General features: G+C 42.6%; 2 protein-coding genes across 9 annotated transcripts in view; one reads left to right on the forward strand and one right to left on the reverse strand.

Annotated features, from left to right (window-relative positions):
- Window positions 1-3,774, reverse strand: part of nacc1b (nucleus accumbens associated 1, BEN and BTB (POZ) domain containing b) — a 30,533-nt gene extending 26,759 nt beyond the window's left edge. The window contains exon 1 of one of the 6 annotated variants that reach the window (XM_067496679.1): window positions 3,520-3,774. Coding sequence is in view for 4 of the 6 variants with exons in the window: in XM_067496674.1 (XP_067352775.1) it covers window positions 2,564-2,724 (161 nt within the window). In the remaining 2 variants the exon portion in view is untranslated. Of the gene's footprint in view, window positions 1-1,224; window positions 1,792-2,563; window positions 3,220-3,519 lie in introns of those variants that run through there. The other 5 variants (XM_067496674.1, XM_067496675.1, XM_067496676.1 and 2 more) reach the window with 5 other exon arrangements.
- Window positions 3,775-5,550: 1,776 nt separating this feature from the next.
- Window positions 5,551-16,504, forward strand: trmt1 (tRNA methyltransferase 1). 3 transcript variants are annotated; one of them, XM_067496772.1, is made up of 16 exons: window positions 5,551-5,729; window positions 6,894-7,295; window positions 8,697-8,883; window positions 9,951-10,138; window positions 10,514-10,629; window positions 11,733-11,845; window positions 12,648-12,796; window positions 13,136-13,219; window positions 13,424-13,493; window positions 13,691-13,825; window positions 13,969-14,054; window positions 14,567-14,675; window positions 14,806-14,882; window positions 15,020-15,139; window positions 15,227-15,341; window positions 16,203-16,504. In XM_067496772.1, exons 2-16 carry the CDS (start codon window positions 6,907-6,909, stop codon window positions 16,275-16,277), a joined length of 2,013 nt encoding a protein of 670 aa, XP_067352873.1. In that variant the 5' UTR covers window positions 5,551-5,729; window positions 6,894-6,906; the 3' UTR covers window positions 16,278-16,504. The 3 variants fall into 3 exon arrangements, with proteins under 3 accessions (XP_067352873.1, XP_067352874.1, XP_067352875.1); XM_067496773.1 differs by lacking the exon at window positions 5,551-5,729 and adding an exon at window positions 5,841-5,980; XM_067496774.1 differs by lacking the exon at window positions 5,551-5,729 and having other exon boundaries at window positions 7,154-7,295; window positions 8,714-8,883.
- The last annotated feature ends 125 nt before the right edge of the window (window positions 16,505-16,629 follow it).

The raw sequence follows: 16,629 nt of genomic DNA on the forward strand, positions 1-16,629 counted from the left end.
TGTGGATTACTGTATTACAGTACTGGAATGCACTGATAGAGCTGCGGGATTAAAAGTTGCTGCTTTTAAATGCTGGATCGGTTGAGAAAAAAGAATTACAAGAAGAACTACAACTGCATTATGCACGCTACCTGCTCCCTAACATCTGCACTTCCCGTGGCCTTGAGCGAGCAACTGAACTGACAAGTGTCCCAGTGGAGCTTCCCACCAACCAATAGTAAATGCCCGTGTTTTTTTTTTAAATTTATTTCCAGGTGTAAATATGTGCAATCATATGAATAATAAGCAGGCAGTGTCTAAGACAAAGCATTTGTGTTAAGAAAAACTTCCCTCAGTGATAAAAAGCCAAAAATAAATGCCACAATGTCAGCAACCACAGTGGTGTATATGGTCAAACTGCTATTTACATTAACACGCCAGCATTTGTGACTAAGTGCAAAATAGCCGTTTTAAACTGTGGTGTATTTTGGTAGTTTAGCTTCACATTTTTCATCCACACAAGAGAGAGATCAATACACTGTGGAGCATAAGGATGTCACTCAAGAACAGCCTGCCAGCCACTTTTTCCCCTTCCTCACAGGTCAGGGAGGTCACAACAACTTCCAGGAAACATAAAAGGGGGAGTTAATTCACACCACTTGACCCCTGCAGGCCCCATGTGCCCCATTATATGCAGACTCGCTAAACGGAGTGCGTGTGTCCTCTACAACTTTTTTTCATAATTAATCTCCAGGGGCACAAACTCTGGGCTACTTAATGCAGACTAAATACATGCTCCTGCTAACACCCAAGTACCCCCACACCAAAAAAAATCATAGCTTAGTCGGTGTAGACATAATCAATCCGAACAATTATTTCCATCCACACTTGTGTCATGTCACCATCAATCACCACCTAATCACATTCAATTTCCTGGTTTGGGGAGGTTAAAGGTGGCCTGTTAGCAAGTAGCACGCTAAAGCTAACACTGGCATAAGTAAACCACTTTACTTCTCCGGATGATTCACAAACATGCCTTTAAACTACGCGTGACACATTCCAGCCTTTCTGGGCTTTTAGTTCAAAAAACAATCAAGCCTGAAAACGCTGTATTTATCGACACTCGTGGGTGGAAATGCACCAAAAATGTGGCTATATAGTGTAGCCTCCCTTGAGCACGACTGGAGCTGAAACTTCCCAGCGAATTATTATTTACACACAGAAATTAAACATCTACAGGCTCACGTGAAAATCTAGCAGAGCCGACGTCTCGCCGGTTGACGCGTCGGCGGAGAAAGAACCCGCCACAAGGGGAACAGCAGGGCAGGCGGAGCGGGCAGACAGATCTCGGTGCCCCGCCGTGTGCCAGCCTCGATGCCCGGTAGGATTTGGGAGTCCTCGGCTGGCCCGGGCCGGTGAGCGTGCGTGCGTGCGTGTGGACGGAGAGAGGGAGGGGGCGGCAGGAGCGAGAGCAAGCCGCGGTAGCGGAAAAGGTCCACAAAAAGAGAGCTTTTTTTTTTTCCCTTTGATTTTGTGTGTCAACTCCGCCAAGCGCACACCGGGGTGCACGTAATATGTCACAAAAATAGTCGAGGGTGGTAAAATATTCAGCAGCTCTTTCCGTGGCAGCGCGGTGTGATGTCCGTTTAGACAAGAGTTCCCTCCTCATCCTCCTCCTCCTCGGGACGAATGGTAGCTACCGATACGGGACAGACACGCGCTGTCCCCGTCCAAAATGTCGCTTATGATATATCACAGCGAATACATTTATTTCATCTCCACACACACACATACAAAAAAAAAAAAGACGCAGACGCCATCAAGGTTGTGTTCACTTGTCTGAACTCCGATGTGTTTTTGTTTGTGCATGTGTGTTAAGGTTATTTTTTTAATTTATTATATTTTACCGGATTGGAAGGAGGAGGGGGGGGGGGGGGGGGCTGCTGTATAGAGGGCACTCCATCTTTAGTCGACATCAACAGGTCATCCCGGGACACAAATGCGCTACAACTGTGGGCCAGACAAGACTGATGGATCCGGCGTGGCGAGAGCAGAGGACGGGGAAGCAAAGTAGGGGGCTGGTTGTACAATCTTAACCCGTTTGTTGGGCGAATAATAAATGCACGGTGCAGTTTGTAAAGAGCCGAACTGCACCCAATTGCCCCCCCCCTCCAAGTAGTTTTGGAGAAAGTTCAGGAATGCGGGAGAAAGAGCAGCGGAGGACTCGTCAAGTCAGTCACCGAAGGGGGGCAGCCCGCGGCGGCGAGTGGGAGAAGATGGTGAACAAGTTAAAGTTTCATCCCCCACATGAGCCCACGCTCCCCAGCACTGGGCTAGAACCCAACTTTACCCCAATTTCTCCTTTAAAAAAAAAAGAAAAGAAAGACAATAAAAAAAAAAAGAACAATAGCTCTTAGCCCGCACTTCAACACACCGCCGCAGACCACACGCCACCCCTTCTATCCGAATTCAAGACGGGCACCCCCTCAACGCACAGTTCGGGGCTCGGACAACCGAGCCACCCGTCTCGGCCACCGAGCACCGAACCGTTGTTTCCCAGTGGGCCCCGCCGTGCTCAACTCACCCCCTCGGCTGTAATTCCGCTGGAAAGTGATTCAGTGGAGGAGCAACAGCGCAGAAGAAGCGGTCTAGTGTCTCCCTCCGCCTCGCTACAGGCAGCCATTCATTGTGACTGTGTACTGTGAACCAGCAGCCCGAGCACGCACACGATTCATGCATGCACATACATACTGTCTCTCTCTCTCTCTCTCTCTCACTCACACACACACACACTCACACACACACAGGCGATGGAAAGAGCGCAGAGCTATCGAGGAGAGGGACGCAGGGGAATTTTTTTTTTTCTTTTTCACTCTCCCAGGGGTTGCATACAGATCCCAGAGTCACCGATTGGTCAGGCAGAGACAGGACAGACAGGTGTCCGCATTGTCCCATTACGTTTGCCTGCACTGTAACGCATTAACACCCTGCTTGCAGTTACCAAAAGTGAGCGTCAAATCGAAAACGACAAGTCAACTTCCTGTGTTAAATCTTTTTTTTTTCCCTCCACCTATGTGGACGCACACCTGGATGAACTTCGCGTGAGTCCAATAAACACACCGTGCGACTAATAATTTCCACCAAAGTGAAATGGGACTTCACCTGCGCGGTTAGACCGCACTTTTGTCTGCAAAGCCTTTAAATATCAGGTTTTCTCTCCACCATCACCTCCAATTTGTTTCCCTCAGCATGACTAAAAATAACTTGTGCAAGACACAGTGATTTGGATGAGCAATAGCAGGAAAGTTGTCTTTAGTGACACTATCCGGTCCAAACAGTGGTGAATTATGTCAAATTATTGATTCACACTATTACATTAGCTATAGCCTACTTTACACTTTGTCGAAGTGACGAGTGATCACCAGGGATGGTGACAGATTACAGGTTCGAGCCCACGTCGCTGCAGGACAGGCAGCGTCCCCAGCCGACCCGACCGTCTGAGCCCCACCCACCAGTCCACCCACTCTCTCACACACTCACCGGGGGTGTCTTCTTCTCCCTTTGCTGGTGAAACCGACTTCCTCCTGCCCGGGCTTCGCACGGACCGTGAAGATGGGGCCGGTGCTTTCGATCCGGCCGTCTAATAATGTGCGTGATGGCGCGTCTAGATACCGTGTCTAGACTCCGGGCAGGTGAGCCCTCCGGGGCCTCCAGGCGCTGCACACAGTGAATACTAAACAGGATGAGACTGCATTCAGGCACGGCACTGCGCTCCCCGCTCTCTCTCCCTGTCATGCCAAATACTATTAACTCTATAATTCTCCTGTGTCAGATGTATAGCGCCACGCTCTCTGGGCATTTATTGTCACAGCGCCCCCATCCAGATGTTCAGGCTTGTGAGCCAGATTTTCTTTTTTTCTTCACCCAGAAGCGTGTCCCATTTTATAGGAAGTGGGTGCAAACCACTAAATAATAAAGCGTGATGACACTATGAATCACTTGAAGTCTGCTCATTTTCAATGTTCGGTCCTGTAATGATCAAATAAACAGCCCAACAAACTCGATAACAGCAGGGCTGCAGCCAGGATTTCAGAAATATAGTTTGTCCATCAAACCGACTTTGACACCATTTAACATTTTTAGTATAAAAGACATTTTTATTTCAGTTTTTGTCATATATTTTAAATATGAAAGTCAAAGTCCTGTTTCAGCAAACTTTAGGAGATAAATTCTGAAGCATGTTCTTTTATTTATTCCTGTGAATATTATTCAATAAGGTAGTGTTGACATAAAAAAAAAAATTAATTAGTCATTATGCAGAAAATACTGGCTCTTGCAGACTTTTAAAGTGCAAGAAGAACCTTCATATGATGGAAGCCTTAAACAAAATGCAGATGTCCCTTACACTGTTTTATATGACGCCTTCACCGATTCTGAATTTGCTTCTTTTGGTTCTAGTTTGGGTGGAACATGTAACTGAATGCCATTAAATTTATCTCTGATTTACCTACATATAAATAGCTCTACTTCTAGCCTAAAAATTCCTCCAGATGACATCACTTGGAAAGTCCTTCATTGCAGACTATGTCATCTTGTTTCTCACACTATAGGGTTTGTAATCATGGTCAACCTGCTTTTCCAGAGCTCCTCCATATGACATCATCTGAACTCCTAATGATAAAAAAAAGTCCTCCCGGTGATGTCATCTGGAAGAGTTTTTTCAGCTAGAAGCAGGAAAATGTTTAAATATTTTAAGATCACATTAACTGCAAAAGAGTTTAGGGCCAAACATTCAATGCAAGATGCCGTCTCACCCTGCATCCCTCTCATTTCAAGTGTATATTACCTGATGCAATTATTAAATTCATTTATTTAACATTAACACAAGCCTGAAATAATCAACTCTCAATACCAAATTTCGATCCAGCGTCTTAATTCACGACACAAGTTCAGGTTGGACCGTATTATGTAATAAGAAAGCCCCAAGCTTTTGAGGCCTCTGCATAGTCCTGGGCCCCCCGAGCAAATTGTTACTTAGATCATCTGTCCTTAGTGTGATAACCTGCTGTTTGACGACAAACTTTAAGCCCAAAATAAAATCCTTGTTAGTTTTACTCTGCATATTAAAGGACACAGTAAAGTCAGCCTATGGGCTACATGTCAGTACTACATAATATAGGAAAACAATTAAAAACATCAATAATCTGTGATTTATTGCCTTTAAGCAGGAACACATTGCCTGACCCGCTGCACTGGCCCGCTTTGACCCTATCTTCTCTAACATTACACTGTTTTTATTTCCTCGCATCACGGACCCGGAACATGTTGGTTAATCCATAGGCTATGTTTAGCCTTTTTCATCAGAATGCATCACTAATTTCAGGCACGGTAAGATTACATTAGATTATTCATGAAAGCAGACTGATTGGTGTTTTCCAGGCTCCTCACATGTTCACCGCGGTGGAAAGTAGGCCAGCGTGTGCCGGGGATGACTGATCGACCCGCTCTCTCCACTTCATACATAACATTACTTGACTGACTGTACGGGGGCGGATACAGTTCGCTCTTACCGCTTACTGCTCATGCGGGCTTCCGTAGAGACTCTCTTAAACATGGCAGCGTCCATGTGCTGATGCGTAGAGCTGAAACCCAAGCTAGGGAAAATACATCGATGGTCACTTGTATCGCTTTTACCGTAAAATCTCTGTCAAAATTAGAAGAGCAGCATCCTTCCTGAGGAGGTGTCACAGGTAAAACAGCTTACAGCTCTTTAGCCGAGCTAGCAAACATGCTAGTAGGTTGGTTGGAAAGGCTGCAGAGCCTCGATTGGAGTGTTTTCCATCGTGTTTAGTTGATGAAGTTCGCATTATGTTGTTCTTTATAACCCCCCCCTCCAAAAATTGATGTTCCAGTGTAGGGGCTGCAACCCCAGATTGAGAATTGTACTTATGGATCCGTGTTAAAATACATAAAGCTAAAGGTAGGGCCGACTATGTGGGAGGTGAGTTAAGGATTGGGTTTACTTTTTAGTCTAATATATATTTTCTTATGTCAAAGTTACACAAATCTTGTTACACTTGAACATACATCTGATTGACTATTGACCGGGACCCAATTTACAGATTATTCAATTGTTTAAATGTCTATTTTTTTTTTTGCCTTGTTTATTTTGTTGTGATACAGTTTGAATGCACTGCATAAAAACTTTTTTTAATTTTAATTAGTTTTTGTTCCCAGGCACAAGTAAAATGCATCACTGAACATGTCTAGAATGAGTAATACATAACTAGCTTCTATCCCCACCCTTTAAAATTGGCAGGTAAACACACCTGTGATATACTGGCCAGTGAATAATGCACACTAATGTAAATTTCTCAGTTTTTATGTTGAAACTCTCAGAAAGTTGATAGTTGTACTATGTGCTACATATTGGGGTCAAAGTGGGTGGTGGAGTTGTAGTCGAGTACATAAGATGTGGTTCTAAAGTTTTGGCCCCGTTGTTTATTTTATATAGGGCGGCCAAAACATTAGAACCATCTATAATATGCTGCTATGTGCATTTGGTGAATTGTTCCACAACTAATACATATGAAACACTCCCATACATACATTTAAAAATCTTAATGATGAATGTAAACAATTCTAAATTTGAGCTAATTTTCATGAAGGAAAAGATAAATCACAAAAAGCTTTATATCCAATATTTATATTGAAATCTATTAGGATAACTTTGGAAATATTTAAATTCTCGCCAAAATTTGGTCAAGTTTCAAATCAGGAACTTTAGCCTTACTGAAGATACAGAGTTTGTATAGTAAGAGCCAAATTTATGTCTTATAATACCTGTGTTGGATCCTCTTGGAGTAATTGTCCAAGGTTATTTGTCTTAATTAATTTTTTTTTCCTTTTTCTAGGTACTGTTCCTTTATGCTGAGGCAGTCAGCTCGCCTGTTCCACCTCATCATCTCCCATCAGCTGCATCACTCTTGCACCCGTTCTGCCAGACAGACATTTCAGTGGAGGCTAGGCAGTGCTGTTGCTGCTCCTATCATCAGAGGACTGAGATCCATGGAGCCCCTAAAAGCTGATCAGGACTCAGAGGTTCCCACTACAGACCCTACACTTACAGCTCCTGAATCTTCAACAAAAGATGTGAGTCCAACACCGACGGACACAGCACCTGACGAGAAGAAGACACCTCCTGCGGGTCTGTTACCCGGGGAGACGGTGGTCAAGGAAGGCAAGGCGTCCATCTTGTTTCCTAGTGCCAATGAGGTGTTTTACAATCCAGTCCAGGAGTTTAACCGAGATTTAACGTAAGTATAAAGACTGGTTGGCTGAGTCTTTGTGTTTACATGTGGAAGATGTTTGCAGACTTTTACTTATGAGTGTGAATGTGTATTTACTTTTATACTTAAAAGTGTGAATGTGTATTTAAAGGTAATGTGGGGCTTCAGGAGTTAGATGTAATCAAATAAAGTGGCTATAGTGCAAAGTTAGTCTTTTGTGCTTCCCTGGACAGTGAACTCCCGTCGAGTTGCAGTGGAGGAATAGTAGCAAAAAAGGGGGAAAGTTTGTACTAAAAATGCAACACAACTCTGGAAGAAATCCACAAGGCTTTTATTGTCTTTAGATAAATGTTTAAAGCAATTTACGCACAGATGGAAGTCTGTGGATTCTGTCTCCCATCACTTACATAGGAAGCATCTTTTAAATGGATCTTTTAATGGCCCGTATTAACAGCAGGGAAGGTTGCAACAAATAAAACCTGTTTCAATATTTATATCAGCACCTTACTGTTGTCTTAATGGAACTCTAATACAATGGTGCTTGAAAAAACCCTTTCAGAGTTTCATGAAGTCCTAAATCTAGATAAAGGGAAGTGACTGACTGAGACTAAGTGACTGAGATAAAAATACACAAATTCATTTATTATGGAGAATCATAACACTAACTTGTGAACCTGTGCCTTCAGTGACCACTTTGACCTCTTTTTACAGCAATAACTACGACCAAACATTTATAGCGATTTGACTCTCAGCACATCAGTTCGGCGAGAGTTTAGCCCATTCCGTCTTACGGAACAGCTTCAGCTCAGCGATTGGTTGGTTGGCTTCCTTCCAGGAACTGCTCTCAAGTACTTACACGGCATCTCCATAGGATTTAGGTCGAGACTTTGACTTGGCCATTCCAAATTGCTTGTCTGACCTAAACTAGTGCTCCTGGTGTGATCTTTGTTGGCTGACCACTCCTGAGGAGGGTAACAGTGGTGTTGAATATTCTCTATTTACACCTGATCTGTCTGACTGGTGGACTCCAAACTCTTTAGAAAGTCCTTTTGTAGACCTTTTCATCCTGTTGAGCGTCAACACCTCATATTCCATGTTCTTCAGAAATCTCCTTGGTTCACTCTACAGACCTGTGTTAACAAGTACAAACTTTTGACAGTGAGACTCGCGCCTGGTTGAAACAAACATCTCACTCTAATTTACCCTGCAAGTGAATTCATAATGCTAGAGCTTCACACACTTTTGTCACACATAAATATGTAAGATTGGATCTTTTTCCTCTGTAAAAATGTTTTTGCCTCATTTGTTTAGTTTTCTTTTATTTAGGTTTAAGAATTGCATAAATACTGTATCTGCTGCAAAAAAACTAGAAAATGCACAAGTCCAAAAACCTTCAAGCGTGAGTGTATATCAAATGTACTTCTTCAGATGTGCTGTGATCACAGAGTTTGCCAGAGATCTGCTGTCTCAGCACGGGGTGAAGGTGGTGGTGCCTGGAGAGATAGAAAGGGTGGTGGTCTCTCTGTCAGAGGAGACGAATGAGGCCGACGTACAGATGGAGAAAATTGGAGCAGAGGAGCCAGCCGTCACTGCAACAGTGGGGGAAAAATGTGAGGTGTGTAGTATTGATTTTTATAAAGGAAGCGTGAAGTAGCAGAGTCCAGGGCTACAGTTGTCCCAGCAAAAAGTTGAACTGAATAAATATATTAATGGGGTATTGATACACAACAGTACAATCATGTACTGCTATATCTGTCATCAGAGGGGACTCAAAGGTTTGAAGACCTCAAAGGAGGTGGCAGTTAATGAATATATCACAAAAATGTAAAACTGAGTATAAAAGCCAGAGGTTAAAAATCATCACAAATCAAGTTTGCTGATGCTGTAGCACTGGCTGCTGCAGTGTGGAGCACGGCACTATCGAGAGTAGCTGTTTGATTTCCACTGGGCTTTCCTCTTCTAAAAATGTGCACACGGACTCCAGTGTGAAGCAGTTTGGATAAGAGCTTCCATCAAATGACTTATGTTAATGTTGCACCAGGTAATTTCACAGTCCGGTGGCCCCAAGTCGAAGAGGGCTAATTAGATCAGTTCATGAAAAGAACTTGATTACTTTGAAATAATGTCTTAAGTGGTCAGCTTCTTCTCCTTAGCTGGTTAGTGAGTTGCCACTGCTTGTGATCCCAGTCTTGTTTGGAAAGAGCCGTACTTTATCGGATTCTAGCTTGGCAGTTGTACATGTAAACTTATATTAATATTATTATTATTTATTGTTTAAACTTATTATTTATTGTAGCCTTTATAGCTACCATAATAAGTACTTTTTATAATGGCATCAACGATAAAACGATAATGGTTTGTCACGTGACTTTGCAGTTTTTTTATTTGGGTTAGAGTAGAGGAAAGGCACAGGGGAACACACCTACGGCTGCCAAAATAGAAGCGTTATGGTACCAGAAAGCTGAATTTGGCTGGACACATACAATACTCCAAATGAATGGAAACGCTTTTATGTCTGCTTGATGTGTAAATAAGCAGTTTGCTAAGAAAGTTCCCACATGTCCAACTTTATGAAGTGGGAATAAGCAGATCTTGTGTTCCCAGTTTGTTTGTGCTGCCCTCTATTGGCCCCAAATCACTTTATCCACCTTTAAAATGGTTTCCTTCACCTTTCTGTTTCAGCCTGGTCTTCGTGTCCTCGAAGGCCTGGCGGCATCCGGTTTGCGTTCGGTACGTTTCGCTCTTGAAGTCCCTGGCCTGCAGAGCATCACAGCCAACGACTTTTCCACCAAGGCCGCGGCGCTAATTGCCAGGAACGCTCAGTACAATGGAGTCGGCCACCTGGTCCAGGCCAGCTGCAGGGACGCCAGGTATGTTTACGCGGCACGGTCGGTGAAATCCTTGCTCCTTGCCAGTCCGTCGGCCTCTGTCACGTATTCTTATTTATCTGCTTCACTGGTTTGCTCACTGTTTGTTCTTCCTCTTGTATTCAGTCTTGGCCTTTAACCTCTTGTTCTATTCCTTCTTCTGCCCCTGCTTGTCTCTTTGTTTTTCTTCATTTATGACCTCTTGTCCACTCTCTCGCTGTTCAGTTCTCCATGGCCTGCTCATCTTCCTCTCTCCTCTTCATTCTATCTAATCTAATCAGCTCTGTTTTTAGCAGGCCGTGACAGTTTGTCTGTATCGAAAAATTTGATTCAGTGGTTATGTCTCGTATTTCTTTCATTGCTTTTTATTTTGTCCAGTATGTTGATGTACGAGATGCGCAGGAAGAAAGAGCGCTATGATGTCATCGATTTGGACCCCTATGGTAGCCCTGCCTCCTTCCTGGATGCCGCTGTGCAGGCCGTCAGTGAAGGAGGTTAGTAGTTTAGTCTGTTGAACTCGACAAAACAGGGTGGGTCACTATGTGTGGAGGTTAAAGTCTTTAGATCCTATCTGTCCTAATTCAGCCTAAAAGCAGAAAGATCCATTAAACGTACACTAAATATTTTTGATATTTTAATTAAACGGTGAGTAGAATCTGTTGTTATCCTTAAAAATGAGCACTACCGTGAAACTGGAGATCAGTCCTCTCCTCCATCTCCCTGCTACGCTCTACTAACACCTGCTGTGCCCCACCATGCTCTGCACAGCTGCAAATGCTCCAAAATATACCAAATAAGCAGAAATAATTGAAATTCTCTGATTGGTCAGAAGGATGAGCCTCATTCAAAAACGTTTAGAAAGGACTGTCTCTATACAGCTGCCACAGAATGATTCAACAGGTTCTGTCCACCAAAAAAAGTTACACCCTATAACGTAAGACCCTTTTAAAAACTACAGATGCAACTGTATGATCTGTTAAAAAAAATTTAAAACCTTGAAATGTCGAAGTGTCTCTGGGCAAGATGCTGAACCCCTGACAGCCCATTCCCCTCCCCAGCTGTGCAGTGCCGGTAGAAATTGGGGAGGGTTGCGTCAGGAAGGGCATCTGTGTAAAAACTGTGCCAAATCCAAATGCAGACAATGATCCGCTACACTGAACTCACAGGATAAGCTGAAAGGACAAAACAAAAAAAAGAAGATGTTAGTTAATCTGTTAAAAGTCAACCCGTTCAATTATTACCAGTTGCATTTACAGGTGTTTTTCTTTAGCTACAAGTGTAAAATATGGCCAGGACTAATATGTTATCATTTTCAGACATCATTTTTCTCAATTACTGAATTTTTTTTTATTTAATTTTTTTACATATTCACACATTTTGGTTTTTGGTTTATTTTTTAAAAATGGCATAAAGTCAATCAGCTTGACAGGTCTGTTTGTGAAATAATTATTTATCTATTAGCTGTTTACATTTTCTTTTGGGCAAAAAGATCATTTTTTTTTTAAAAATCCGGATGTGACAGTAAGTCATCTATAGTTCCAGCTGTCATCATTGCTGACTCTTTCTGTGTGTGTGTGTCTCCATCCATTTCTCTCAGGTCTGTTGTGTATAACGTGTACAGACATGGCAGTGATGGCAGGAAACAGTGGAGAGACCTGCTTCAGCAAATATGGTTCAGTCTCCATCAAAGCCAAATACTGTCATGAGATGGTGAGGGCACCCACACAGGTCAAAACATGCAAAGGCACGTCACCATGACTGCATTCATATTCATATGTAGTGTGTTCATGTACCAGTCTGAAAAAAAAAAAAACATAGTAAATGTCAGATTTTGTCACAGCTTTGTAACTCAATCTAAAATACGATAAAAGATACTTTTTGCCCCTTAGAGAAACTAGTGTTGGGCCCTGCAATGCAATACTAATTAGTAACACAGCAACTTAAACAGGAAGTGCAAGACAGCTGATTTAGCAACGCATCACAGCATTACGGTGGCTGTGGTGCAGGAAGGTAGAGTGGTTGTCAATCCCCGGCTCCTCCGGTCAAATACCAAAGTGTCCCAAACTTAGCTGATCTCGGTGAGTGTTGGCCAGCTGCACAGCAGCTCCCCCATCGGTATGTAAGTGTGTGTGTATGTGATTGTAAGTGTGATTGGTTGAATAAGAAGCAGTGTAAAGTGGTTTGAGTGCCAATAGGTAGAAAAGGCCAGTTTACCATTGGAGCAGCATGTCGGACAGTACGATCAGCAAAACATCAGAGTAAATGTTGAGCAGCTGGTTTGTCAGAATTACAATAACGGTGCAATTAGTGAATCTGGTACAGTCCAACCAAACAAAGCCACAGTGTTTAGTACATAAAAAAAAAATATCTGCTGTCAAAAAAATGCAGAAAATGACTTTTTTTTTTTATGACAAACTGGTGGACACAACTACTTTACAGAGAAGTAATCAAAAAGGGTAAATGCTGTTTCTGGAGAAACCAACGTGCATTTATTTGTCTCCTTTCCCTGCAGGCTCTTCGCATCATCCTCCACAGTTTGGACCAGCGGGCAGCAGTGTACCAGCGATACATCCAGCCCCTGTTGTCCGTCAGTGTCGACTTTTACATTCGGGTCTTTGTGCGTGTCTTCACAGGACAGGCTACAGTCAAGAACTCAGCCAGGTACACACACACACACACTTCTGACAAAATGAGACATGATGAAAGATGAATGATCCTGGAACTAGGTCACCGCAGCAATGTTTTCTGAGAGTAATTTCAGCAGCAGAACATGGTAAGAGAAAGATTAGAACTGACGTTTACACATACACACATGGAAAACACAATAAAACCAATTTAGGATGACACAGTATTATTTGTATTTAATTTCAAAGGAAGCAACTCGTGATCCCTGTGTTCATAAGTGCTTCTTTTTGGGATTCATTAGCTCACTTGTAGGTGGCTCTGGATAAAAGCGTCTGGCAAATTACTAAATGTAAATGTTTTCCCCGTCTTGTGCAGTAAACAGGCTCTGATCTACAACTGTGTCGGCTGTGGCTCTTTCCACTTGCAGAGAATGGGCAGGAGAACAAGCAATGGGAAACAGTAAGACGACACACACTCGACAACTGGGTCTGAAACCGTCGTGCGCTGTCCTGCAGCACACTCGTGTGTCACAGATTTACTGGAAAATACTTAAGGGTTTATTAATGGTTTATAGAGGAGAAATCCTCATTATCACCATGAAATCTTTACTGCTGTGACAGCTCTACTCTGTGTGCACTAAAGTGGAATTTTACTTGATTTCAGTATGAAGTATTCTGCTGCCACTGGGCCCCCAGTCGGACCAGAGTGTGAGCACTGTGGACAGAGACATCAGGTTACATGCAAACTGATCAGTGTTCAGCTCATGTACACGTGTAAATGATCAATATGAATTTATTGTTTAAATTTACTCAGGTTTTTCTCACGGAGGATACAATAGGATGTTTCATTGGCTGGTGTGAACAGTGTCAGTTATAGTTATTACTGTGGAAGCAGATACACTAGCCCAGCCTGTGTCTGTTCTCTCTGTAGCTGGGTGGTCCCATCTGGGCTGAACCCATCCACGACTTGACATTTGTCCAGAAGGTTTTGTCCGCTGTGTCGGGGAACCCATCTCGATTTGGAACATCCAAGCGCATCGAGGGCGTGCTCAGCATGGTGACTGAGGTATCCACTTACATTTCTGTACACACTCTCAGTGTGTGTGTGTGTGTGTGTGTGTGTGTGTGTGTGTGTGTGTGTGTGCGCGCATTCTGTCAAAAATACAAAGCTTTTGAAGAAACTCTTAACACCTGTGCTGTTTGCCGCAGGAGTTGGAAGATGTGCCTCTGTATTACACTGTGGACAGTCTGAGCAGCACAATACACTGCAACACTCCACCCCTGCTCCAGTTTCGGTAAATACGTCTCATGCACACACAGAGAAATGAGTATACAATGTTGTCAGGAAGACACCTGGACGTTGTTTTATTTTGGGTGAAAAATGGTTGAGTCACTAGTTAAATAAACTTTGAAAAACGTGTAATCTAAAGTTTAATTTAACGTGTAGAGCAGAGGCAGACTGAGCTGGGCTAACTACGCTGGTGGGACCGCAGCATTTGGTGAACAGGTCATATTGCGATTACTGTGAACAATATTGCAATTTGCAGTTGCAACATAAGAAAACGGTATCACGAGTCTGTTTACTTCCTTATCGAAGAAAAGTGATTACTGAGAATTTTGATATGTGTAATAAACAAATTGCATAACACACGCAAAAGTTACAAATTGAAGTTGCATAAATGAAGCAAACTTTGGGCAGTAAGAAAAGTCATGAAGGCCATAAAAAGTAGCTGAAATGATTAAGAAACATTTCATGTAAAAATTTTAAACCTGAATCTGCTCTTGAACCGTTTCCACCTCTCTTCAGATCTGCGCTCCTTCATGCTGGTTACAGGGTTTCCATGTCTCATGCCTGCAAGAACGCCATCAAGACCGATGCTCCTCCTGCAGCTATCTGGGACATAATGCGATGCTGGGTAAACTTTACTGATGCAAAAGTAGAAAAAGTACAAGCCTTGACCTCCCTAGAGTTTACAGGCTCTATGGTGACTCTGCTTTCCTTGATCCCATAACGCATGGTGTTTATGTACGTGTCGTCTGCCACAGGAGAAGACCAACCCTGTGAAGAGGGAGAAGTTTTCTGAGACCAGTCCTGCTTTCAAAATCCTTTCCACTGAGCCCAGGTGAGATCACACACTAGACTTAAAAGCCCAACAAGTTTGTCAGACACCATTTAAGTGGCTACAGCGTAACATGTGACGAGATCTTTATAGAAACGTTTGTGTTTACTGTACGTTTCTGTGCTGGATTGTACTTGTAGCCTAGAGGCCTGTTTCACAGTAAGGGAGGACGCCAACCCACAGTCCCGTAAACGCCATCTGACCCGCTTCCAGGAGAACCCACAAGCCTTCTGGGGACCCAAAGCTCGCGCCAAATCCGGGTAAGTACCACAACACCCTGGACTACTCACTCAAAGTACCGTGTCCTCCTCTATGCATTGCTAAGTGTTCTCTCATCTTTCCTCCAGTGGCGGCATCTCTACAAACCTGCAGGACAAGAGGCAGAAATGCCAGAACAAGAGGAAGAGCCAGATGACCGACTCTTCTCATCTAAAGAACTACCCGTGCAAGATGTTCAAAGAGGTCAGTCCACCTACAAAGTATGATGCATGCTGTACTGCATTCAGGTCAAATCCAATTTATCATACAGAGATGAAATATTTAGCCTCCTAAAAGCAAATGATGAGTCGGAAGAAAAAAAATTACAAATGCGCACTCACAAATTTAATGGCAAAGATTTAGAAATGTTCAAAGTTAATAGCACTGTGCAATGTTTTACCCCTTTATTTTCCCCCAATGATCATTTCTGTTGGTGAGATTCGTGTTTGTTTATTTAATTATTTTTTTAAACAAAAGCAGTTTTCTGCTGGGAAACACCAAAAAAATGATTCCATTTTCCTGATCCTGGCAGACACACTCGCCTTAAGGCAAACCCTAAATACACTATATTCTTTAACAATTTATGCATTATTCAGAATTTGCCACTGTTGTCTATGAAAGATGGGCTGGAAAAAGAAATATTTTCACTCAATTTTTGCACCATTTTCACTTTCACATTAAGCCGATGTAAAATATTCACACTTACTGTGCAGTTCTCAACTCTACTTGGCATTATAGTGTTTTTTTCAGCTAATTAATTTTGGTAGGAGGCCCAAACTGAAAAACTAATTTTTAAAAAAGTACAATTTTCTGGTTTAATTTGCAGCAGGCTTTGCAGTTGCATAGTTAACATGGAACTGGCCTTTCTGTGTAGCATCCTTTTTATAGTTGGGTTAGGTTTGCATTTGTCAATAGTTAAGTCAGAAATGTTCTTCAAATCAATCTTAAATTCAGTATCACAGGAATCAGGATCATTCTTTGGATTTTGAAGTAAACAATTAACGCCACACATCAGCTGCTTTGGTACCAACCACTAGCAACTAAATAATTTTTTCTCGTTTGCAGGGAAGTTGTACACACGGAGATAAATGCTGCTACTCCCACAGCCTTGAGCAGACAACAGAAGAGCAAATGGAATAATTCTACCTATTTTTTCCTGTTGTCTCTTTTTTTTTTAAAAAAATTATTTCTGCTGCTTAGACAAAGTGAGTACGATGTGCTGCAGCCACATCGTACTGGATGAGGACAACAGCCTGAAATGGTTATTTAGAGAATATATCCAAAATTCAGTTTTACGCGTGAGGTTTTTCCTTTATGGTTTATTCGTTTTGACGTGTATGGATTTACCAATAAAGTCCTCAGTTTGACTTTTATCATGTTTGATATTTATGGTTAATTTACAGATCATTTGGAGGGGAAGGGTTATTAAACATGCTCACCCAGACCACCTGTGGTTGCTGGCTCATACCAGAAGGGAATCACATTTAATTTG

This window comes from Channa argus, chromosome 3 (genome assembly GCF_033026475.1).
Source record: "Channa argus isolate prfri chromosome 3, Channa argus male v1.0, whole genome shotgun sequence".
NCBI classification, from domain to species: domain Eukaryota; kingdom Metazoa; phylum Chordata; class Actinopteri; order Anabantiformes; family Channidae; genus Channa; species Channa argus.